The 9,772-nt window shown below is 58.2% G+C and overlaps 1 protein-coding gene across 6 annotated transcripts; it reads right to left on the reverse strand.

Moving 5' to 3' along the window:
* Positions 1–90: 90 nt before the first annotated feature.
* SH2D5 (SH2 domain containing 5) lies at positions 91–9,287 on the reverse strand. Of its 6 annotated transcripts, none has more exons than XM_074893160.1 (11): positions 9,019–9,287; positions 8,022–8,834; positions 6,486–6,698; positions 6,224–6,304; positions 6,030–6,104; positions 5,633–5,776; positions 5,331–5,540; positions 2,579–2,744; positions 2,370–2,472; positions 2,129–2,288; positions 91–447 (listed from the first exon to the last, which is right to left on the reverse strand). In XM_074893160.1, exons 3-11 carry the CDS (start codon positions 6,567–6,569, stop codon positions 247–249), a joined length of 1,224 nt encoding a protein of 407 aa, XP_074749261.1. In that variant the 5' UTR covers positions 6,570–6,698; positions 8,022–8,834; positions 9,019–9,287; the 3' UTR covers positions 91–246. The 6 variants fall into 6 exon arrangements, with proteins under 6 accessions (XP_074749261.1, XP_074749262.1, XP_074749258.1 ...); XM_074893161.1 differs by adding an exon at positions 7,526–7,637 and having other exon boundaries at positions 8,022–9,287; XM_074893157.1 differs by lacking the exon at positions 8,022–8,834.
* Positions 9,288–9,772: the final 485 nt, after the last annotated feature.

Consider the following 9,772-nt stretch of genomic DNA (forward strand, 5'->3'; position numbering starts at 1 on the left):
GTGCACGAGAGCGTGCAAGCGCACGAGCGCGCGTCCTCGCGCGTTTGGTGGCGGGGTGCGAATAAAAGGCCGCCCGCAGACCTTTCCTCTGGGAGCACGAGAGCCGTTTATTGCCCGAGGCGCGCCGTACAGCCCGCCGAGCGCGCGCAGCCCGCGGGGGGGGGGAATAAATAAGGCAGCCGGCAGCGATTTAAAGCTAAGTGGGGGTTTTGGGGGGTCGCTGTGCCCAAGGGGGGGTGGCCGGGCCTAACCCCGCTCGTGCTGCGCCCCGACGGGGGCAGCGGGGGCCCAGGCGGCCTCTCCCCAAGTGCCGGCCCCGCCGCCGGGGTCCCGCTCCTCGTAGCCGGGGTTGCGGCGACCGGGGGCCAAGCGGCAGAAGCAGCCCCCCGGCGCCCCGGAGTAGTGAGCCAGGAGGGCGGCCACGCTGGCGAACTCGGCGTTGGAGTGCTGGGGCGGCGGGGGGAGAGCGGAGAGGTGAGTCCCCCCCGGTGCCTTGCCGGGATGTCCCACGCACCAAAGAGCTGTGGGCCCCCGCGCGGGCGCACCCGTGCGCCGAACGCACCCCTGCACCCACAGACCCACGCGCGCGTGGAGCCAACCCGCTCGTGCACCCGGCCGCACCCAGCGGCACCCCCGCACCCACAAACGCGCCCCTGAGCACCCCTGGAGCAGACACCGTGCACAGACACCCTGGTGCACGCACGCATCAAGCGGAATTGCACCCCAAAGCACGGGCACAGCCATGCGCCCCCACCCACCGAGGCACCAGAGGCACTTACAATGTCAAACGCACCAACGTGAGTCCATCCACGCACGGATGCACCGACACATCCATGTGTAGATGCACCAAATGCACCTACACAGTGTGTCACACACACACACACACTGGTGCATCCATGTGTAGATGCACTAACTGCACTTACACAGTGTGTCACACACACATACACACTGGTGCATCCATGTGTAGATGCACTAACTGCACTTACACAGTGTGTCACACACACACACACTGGTGCATCCATGTGTAGATGCCCCAAATGCACTTACACAGTGTGTCACACACACACACACACACTGGTGCATCCATGTGTAGATGCACCAATGCACTTACACAGTGTGTCACACACACACACACACACTGGTGCATCCATGTGTAGATGCACCAATGCACTTACACAGTGTGTCACACACACACACACACACTGGTGCATCCATGTGTAGATGCACCAATGCACTTACACAGTGTGTCACACACACACACACACTGGTGCATCCATGTGTAGATGCACCAATGCACTTACACAGTGTGTCACACACACACACACACACTGGTGCATCCATGTGTAGATGCCCCAAATGCACTTACACAGTGTGTCACACACACACACACACTGGTGCATCCATGTGTAGATGCACCAATGCACTTACACAGTGTGTCACACACACACACACACACTGGTGCATCCATGTGTAGATGCACCAATGCACTTACACAGTGTGTCACACACACACACACACTGGTGCATCCATGTGTAGATGCACCAATGCACTTACACAGTGTGTCACACACACACACACACACTGGTGCATCCATGTGTAGATGCCCCAAATGCACTTACACAGTGTGTCACACACACACACACACACTGGTGCATCCACGTGTAGATGCCCCAAATGCACTTACACAGTGTGTCACACACACACACACACACTGGTGCATCCATGTGTAGATGCACCAATGCACTTACACAGTGTGTCACACACACACACACACACTGGTGCATCCATGTGTAGATGCCCCAAATGCACTTACACAGTGTGTCACACACACACTGGTGCACCCATGTGTAGATGCACCAACTGCACTTACACAGCGTGTGAAACGCACACACACCAGTGCACCCATGTGTAGATGCCCCAAATACATTTACACACCAGTGCACCAACACACCGACGTGTCACAGATGCATCAAACGCGCCCAGACCCTGGTGCCTCGGTGCACTGATGCTCCCACGCACCAGAGCACCCACGCACCGACGCCCCAAACACACTTATGCCCCACAGCACCCCGTGCCCCCCCCCACCCGCTGCAGGGACCCCGTGTCCCTCCCTGCACAGCACCCTCACCTCCACGCAGAACCGGCCCTGCTGGGTCCTGAAGAGGCAGTAGGGCACGACGCCGCAGGGTGCCCGCACCCACAGGCACCAGCGCTTGGCCAGGCCGGGCTCGGGGCGCAGGAGGAAAGCGCCGGGGACGTCCCGCCGCAGCAGCGCGATCCCGCCGTCCCTGGGGACGAGGCGGCGGGTGGGCGCAGAGGAGGGGAGCGGGGGGGTGACGGCGAGGAGCGGGGTGCTCCCGCGCACTCACCTGGCGATGCCGGCGAAGGCCCACACGCTCTCGGCGAGGACGCTCTCGTTTTCGGGGAGGAAGGCCAAGCTCCTCGCCCCTTTGCTCTCCCATCCCGCCGCCGCTGCGGGAGCACGTTAATCCCCTCTTCGCCTCAAAAACCCCATAAAACTGGGGCTACGTGTGTGTGTTGTCCCCTCCCTTGCTTCAGTTTCCCCTCTGGCACTCACCAGCGTCGCGGGGCTGGTGGAGCTGGCTCTCGGCCCCGCAGTCCCGGTAAGCGCCCGAGCGCAGGACCTTGCTGCGAATGGCTTTTTTGCGCACCAGGACCGGGGAGCAGTAGGGGTTCCCCGGGCGCCAGGCGCCAGCTCTGCCCTCCGCCTCCGGCCGCCGCTCCTGGGGGGTGGAAGGGGTGCTGTGAGAGGGGTTTGGGGGCTCCCGCTGTGCAAAACATCACGCGAAACGCCGGGTGATAAAATGCTGCGCAAAAAAACGCTACACCAAGAAAAAAAAAAAAAAAGCCGTGCGAAACAACGCCGGGCAAAAAAATACGCCGTGCCAAACGCCGCGCAAAAAAACGCTGTGAAAAAAAACTACGTGCAAAAAACCTGCCGTGCCAAACACCATGCGGAAATGGCATGCAGAAAAGGCTCTACAAATAATGCCGTGCAAAAAAACGCCGGGCCAAAAGAAGCCGTGCGAAACGCCGTGCAAAAAAGTCACGTGAAAATGTGCAAAAAACACCCAAAAGAACTGGAAACACCATGCAAAAAAGTCGTAAAAATGTGCAAGAACTGCCCCAAAGAAGCCATGTGAAACACCGTGCAAAATGTCCCGCGAAAATGTGCAAGAACTGCCCAAAAGACCCAGAAACACCGTACAAAAAAGTAATGTGAAAATGTGCAAGAACCACCCAAAAGAAGCCGTGCGAAACACTGTGCAAAAAAGTCATGTGAAAATGTGCAAAAAACACCCAAAAGAACTGGAAACACCATGCAAAAAAGTCGTGAAAATGTGCAAGAACTGCCCCAAAGAAGCCATGTGAAACACCGTGCAAAAAAGTCCCGTGAAAATGTGCAAGAACCACACAAAGGAACTGGAAACAGCGTGCAAAAAAGTCATGTGAAAATGTGCAAGAACTGCCCAAAAGAAGCCGTGCGAAACACCGTGCAAAAAAGTCCCGTGAAAATGTGCAAGAACCACCCAAAAGAACTGGAAACAGCGTACAAAAAAGTAATGTGAAAATGTGCAAGAACCGCCCAAAAGAAGCCGTGTGAAACACCGTGCAAAAAAGTCATGTGAAAATGTGCAAGAACTGCCCAAAAGAACTGGAAACACCGTGCAAAAAAGTCGTGAAAATGTGCAAGAACTGCCCCAAAGAAGCCATGTGAAACACCATGCAAAAAAGTCGTGAAAATGTGCAAGAACTGCCCAAAAGAAGCCGTGCAAAACACCGTGCAAAAAAGTCACGTGAAAATGTGCAAAAATCGCCGTGCAAAAACTGCCATGCAAATCATGCCGTGCAAAAAACACTTCTCAAAAAAAAGTCATGCCAAAAGCACCATGCAAAAAATGTTGTGTAAAAAAATGCCGGGCAAAAAAAATGGTGAGCAAAAAAGTGCCGTGTAAAAACCACTCTGCAAATAACGTCCTGCGAAACACCCGCAAAACTGCTGTGCAAAAAAAATTGCCGTGCAAATACGTCTGATGCAAAACACCGTACAAGAAAAGGCCGTGCAAAATGCCGTGAAAAAAACGGCCCCGCAAAATGCCATTTGAAACGGGCTGTGCAAAACACCGGGCGAGAAAAGGCCGTGCAGGATGGGCCTCCAAAACGCGCCGTGCAAAAGTGTGTCGTGCAAAGTGCTGGGCAGGAAGAGACCGTGTGACAAAACACCAGGCAAAACGCCCTGAAAAACACCGTGCAAAAGGCTGTGCAAGATGTGTCACATGAAACAGGCCACGTGAAAACGGCGTGTGAGCACACATCCCATGGAAAATGCTGTGTGAGAAAGGAGTGTGAAAGAAAGGAGCGTGTGAGAAAGGAGTGTGTGAGAAAGGAGCGTGTGAGAAAGGAGCGTGCGAGAAAGGATTGTGCAAGAAAGGATTGTGTGAGAAAGGAGCGTGTGAGAAAGGAGCGTGTGAGAAAGGAGTGTGTGAGAAAGGATTGTGTGAGAAAGGAGCGTGCAAGAAAGGATTGTGCAAGAAAGGAGCGTGCAAGAAAGGATTGTGCAAGAAAGGAGCATGTGAGAAAGGATTGTGTGAGAAAGGAGCGTGCAAGAAAGGATTGTGCAAGAAAGGAGCGTGCAAGAAAGGAGCGTGTGAGAAAGGATTGTGTGATAAAGGAGTGTGCAAGAAAGGAGCATGCGAGAAAGGAGCGTGCAAGAAAGGAGCGTGTGAGAAAGGAGTGTGCAAGAAAGGAGTGTGCAAGAAAGGATTGTGTGAGAAAGGAGTGTGCAAGAAAGGAGTGTGCAAGAAACAACTGTGTGAGAAAGGAGCGTGCAAGAAAGAAGCGTGTGAGAAAGGACTGTGCAAGAAAGGATTGTGCGAGAAAGGAGCGTGTGAGAAAGGAGCGTGCAAGAACTGCCAGGCAAAGTGCCATGCAAAAAAATGCCACGCAAATACCACTGCACAAAAAAAAATGCTCTGCAAGAAGGGCCACGCGCGTCCCGCCGTGCAAATAGACGCTGTACAGAGAGGGCGTGCAAAAAAACGCCGTGCAAGACACCGTAAAAAAATGTGCTGTGCCGTAATGCGCCGTGCAAAACGCCGTGCAAGAAAAGGCTGTGCAAGAACCGCCAGGCAAGCGGCCGCGCAAAAAAATGCCACGCGAACCCCGCGGCGCCAAAAACCCGCGCGGCGCAAAAGAGCCGCGCAAAAGAGGCCGTGCAAAAAAATCCCCCACGTGCAACCCCCGTGCGAGCCGACCGTCGTGCAAAGGCCCCTGGAGCAGCACCCAGCACCCCGGCAGGGTGCACCCACCCCTGCGCTCAGCGAGCCGAGGCCGGCGGGCGCGGGCAGGCGTCGGAAGGAGACGAGGGCGTTGACGTTGCGCGACACCTCCTCGGGGTTGAGCGGCTCCCGCAGCACCCCCAGCCCCGGGGGGTCCCCGTCGCCCGCCTGCTCCTCGGGGTGCGCCAGGAGGTAGCAGAGCTGGAAGGAGCGGCAGAGCAAGAGGTGCAGGGTCTGGACCTGGGGGAGGCGGGAGAAGCGGCGCGCAAACATGAAAAAATAATAACGGCGGGGTTCTTGGGGGGGTGGGGGGGGTGTTGGGGGTCACGCACCTCGCCCGGGAGCCCCACGAAGAGGTGGCAGAAGAGGGTGCTGGCGGGGCTGCGGGGGTTGCGGGCCACGAAGGCGAACTGGTGGTCGGCGTGTCGCCACGTGCTGTACAGGATCCGGCGGAGAGCGTGCGCCATCAGCAGCGTCTGCGGGGACGGGGCGGGGAGGGGGTGACCCTGGGACCGAGCACCCCTGAACCCCACCCTGGGGTGCACCCCTGTGTGCACGGCAGGTTGCAGCCCTGTTTGCAAATGCAAGGCACGTTCCCAAGCAAAAGCAAGCTCAGAGAGGTGCAAGTCTCCCAAAGCACCTTTCCAGCAGCACCCAGCACCCCAGCACCCCCCCAGCATCCCCCCAGCACCCCCCAGCACCCCCCCAGCACCCCCCCAGCACCCCTACCTCCCCATCGGCGCCGTAGACCTTCAGCCCCTGCAAGCTGAACCTCAGCACCACCGACCTCCTCCTGGGGCAGTCCTGCCCGGGAGAGATGCAGAATTGGGGGGGTCCGGGCTGTGTTGCCTGGGGGGGGTCCCCCCCACTCTTTGGGGTCCCCCCATTTCCCGGCGAGGGGGGAGCGGTGGTGGATGCCTGACCTTCAGCGCCCGCAGCTGCTCCTCCAGCCGCCCCGCTTGCTGCTGCAGGTCCAAGTCCTCCACCGCGAAGGACCCCACGTACTGGGGGGAGACACACACAAAAACCCACCCGTGTCAGCAAGAACCCCCCCATCACGCTGCAGTTGTCCCCCCTCGGGGCAACTGGACCACCCCGAGATGGTGAGTTGGGGGTCACGGGGATGCACCCGCACCCAAACGTCATCTCGGGGTGTCCCTGTGTCCCCCCCCGTGGGTAAATCACCTCCGCTGGCTTGGCGATGCCCCGGGCGCGCTGCTGGGGGGGTGCAGGATCCGGCCCCCTCCCGTTAGCTGGCTTCTTCTTCATGGCAGCGGGGTTTCGGGGTGAAGGCTGGGTCAGGATGGGGTTAAGCGGCTCCGGTGCCGCATCTGAATTATCCGGAGCCCCCCAGGGTGGTGGTGCGGGAACCCAGATCTGGCCCCCCGGTGACGGTCCCTGCGAGGAGAGAGGGGACAGACACAACCTGCCCCCACCGTCCCCCGATTCCAGCCCGCTGAGCCCTGGGGAGATGCTGCGGTCCCCCCAGATCCTGACCCCAGTGCAGATGTCCCCAAGTCCTGACCCGCACACAAAGGTCCCTCGGTATCCACCCCAATAAAAGGGTCCCCAAATCCTGACCCCAAACCCAATGGGAGGGTCCCCATGTCCCCACCCCGAGCGTCATACAAGGGTCCCCATGCCCCAGCCCCCGTGCAAGTGTCCCCACATCCCAACTCCAGCACAGGGGTCCCCTGTGACCCCCAGTGCCACGCGAGGGTCCCCACAGCCTGACCCCGACCCCCATGCGAAGGTCCCCGTGTCCCGACCCCCGTTTTCCAGGACCCCAAGCACCCCGTGTCCTGCCCCTGAGCACCGCGCGAGGGTCCCAGGCCCCTGCCCCGAGCAGGATGCAGACAGTCCCACCCCCAAAAGCAGTGTGAGGGTCCCCAAATCCTGCCCCCAAATGTGACATATGTGGTCCCCACTTCCCAGCCCCAAATGAAACCCAAACGTCCCCACGTCCTGACCCCCAGCAAGACGCAAGTGCTCCCCATGCCCCGAGCGTACAGTCCGGACCCCAAGCGAGGTGCATCCGGTCCCACACCCCGAATCCCAGAGAGATTTTGGGGTCCCCCCATCCTGCCCCCCCCCACAGCGCTCCATCCCACTCCCCACCAGCCATGCAGCACCGAGAGCCCCTTAGCCGTCCTTTGGGGTGATCCCCAAAACACCAACGACGGGAGCAGCGGGTTTGGGGGGGATTTTTTGGCCAGAGCACCCACCGAAGGACGCGCCTGGCCCCTCTCCAGCCACCCAAAGGAGTTTTGCCCTCTGCAGCCCTCAGCTGGGCTGAGACCGGCGCAACTCGTGTCACCGAGGCCCCGTCGCAGCCGCCTGGGTGCAAACACGTGGGGGGGGTGGGGGGTCCGGCTGCCTCAAGTGCATCCTCATGGTGCGGGGGGGGGCGGTCCCTATGGTGCCCCCATCCCCTTTGCAAGCTCAGGGTTGCCCCTCTCCTTTCCAGCACAATTTGGGGGGTCTTCCCCCCCCCCCCCCAGCCAATCCGCAGGCAGGCACCCCGCAAGCCCCGCCCCCTTTTTCCCACGCTCCATTTCTCAACGGACCCCCCCAGCCCCCCGGAGGTCCCCAAGGAAGGGATGCTGCCCCCAAAATTTAGCGGGGGTGTGTGTGGGTGTGTGTGTGTGTGACACGCAGACACCGAGCATCCCCAGCGACCCCCATCCCGCTGGGTCCCCCCCTTCCCCGGCTCACAGGCACCTCGCTCGGATGGCTCCGGAGAAACGCAGGCGAAAAATTCCCCCTGTTCTGGCTTTCAGCCTTGGCCGGTTGTTTTCTTCCCCTTGGGTGGCTCCTGCGGCCGCTCCCGCCGTGGCCCAGGGATGCTCGGCCCGTGGGCGTCAGGCCCTCGCCACCAGCCAGGCCCAGGCGAGCCCGAGCCCACGCCGGGCACGGGGCAGGCAGCAAACTCTCGTTTCCTGCCTCCGATCTGCCCGCGATGAATCACTGCAATTTACCTCCCCGGTTTTCTCCGTTTCTTGGAAGCGAAGGCGAGCAGAAACGCTCGGGCTTTTTGGAAAACGCGGCTGCACTGATTTTTTTTCTCTGTGTTGTTTTTTTTTTTTTTTTTTTTCCTCTCCTACAGCGTGCCCAGCGGAGAAGCGATTTCCAACCCCAACACGCTCACTCGCCACCCCCTGCCCTGACGCTCAGCCCCTTTTCACCCCAATTTCTGAATTCCGCGGGGTTTTGCCCACTGCTATCCACTTTCACCAGAAAAAAAAAAAAAGAGAAGGGGATGGCTTCGACCTCGCCGCAAAACGGCCATAAAACCCCAGAGCCTCAGGTCCCCAAAATCCTCCGGCCAGCCAAATCCATGGGGCTGAAGCAAAAGCTGCCGCCAGCCCCAGGGATGTGCTTGGCTCCTGGAAAGGGAAAGCACCAGTTTGGGGAGGAGATGGGGTCTAACCCCTTGGGGGTGCATCCAAAAATCCCCATTTTGTGCCCCGGTGCTCCCGAAGGTGCCAGGAAAATGGTCCAAACGGCAGCGTTCAAACCTTGGGTCCCCGCCAGCTGCTTCGAGATGCCCCAGCAGAGCCCGCCGGAAACGTTGATAGCGTAGAAACAGGGGAAAAAAAAAAAAAAACAGGAAAAAAGAAAACACAGGACAGATGGGGCTGAAGAAATAACATAACAGAGCCCAGTCTGGCCAGGAAGCGGAGACTGGAGAAGAGCGAGCGGCAGCGATGGCACGAACCTTCCCGAACGCGCGGCGACGCCGCTGCGGGATGATTTTCCCGTTCAATCCCGGGTGCTGCTCCTGGGAGGGAAAGATCCGTCCGTCGGATTCCATACAGCCAGACCCACGGCTCTTTATTTTGGCTTGGTGTGTAGAAATCCCCTAATTAGCAATTAAAACCACAACCAAGAAGTTTGGGGATGACCAAGGGAGCTAATGGCTGTTTTTAGCACAACGCTCTAATTTGAGGCGCCCCACAGCAAAATTAAGCTCACGTGGGGTTAAAAAAAAAAAAATCGGTGTTATCCAGAGCAGTGTTTTAACAAATATCCGTGGGGTTGTTGATGTGGGAACGTTTTTGGGGAAGGCACAAAACGTCCTGCGCTGAGCGAGGACTCCTTGTCCTTGTAAACATCCTATTGATGAGAGAAGCAGTTTCTCAAATTTGGCTCACGGTAGCACCTGCCTGGAGGAAAACACCGACAAAACCCACTGTTTTAGTACAAGCAGCCCTAGGGAAGAGGCGTTAACCAATGTCTCTACGCGCTTTACGTCCCCGTGGATTCCTCTTTGATCAGTGCTTTCACTCTGCCAGTTCCACATCAGCTGTGATCTTTGTTAACCTGCTGTTTGCACACTCGTTACAGGGCTGGGAACAATTTAGGGCATTTCTGTAAGAATTTTTTAAACTCCCAGTTAGAGGTAGCACGCTGGGACGGCAACTGAAAAGAATAAATTCAGTAAGGCTATTTTCCTCCTTTTTTGCATTTTA

This window comes from Strix uralensis, chromosome 23 (genome assembly GCF_047716275.1).
Source record: "Strix uralensis isolate ZFMK-TIS-50842 chromosome 23, bStrUra1, whole genome shotgun sequence".
Lineage (NCBI taxonomy): Eukaryota > Metazoa > Chordata > Aves > Strigiformes > Strigidae > Strix > Strix uralensis.

What these genes read in the sequence shown, in the direction of transcription:
- SH2D5 (XM_074893157.1), bottom strand. Translation starts at nt 9,114, where the DNA reads ATGGAATCCGACGGACGGATCTTTCCCTCCCAGGAGCAGCACCCGGGA. An exon ending in TCGTGGGGCTCCCGGGCGAG is followed by an intron (nt 5,541 to 5,632) that starts GTGCGTGACCCC and finishes CGCCTCCCCCAG; the next exon opens with GTCCAGACCCTGCACCTCTT. An exon ending in GCCTTCGCCGGCATCGCCAG is followed by an intron (nt 2,289 to 2,369) that starts GTGAGTGCGCGG and finishes CCTCGTCCCCAG; the next exon opens with GGACGGCGGGATCGCGCTGC.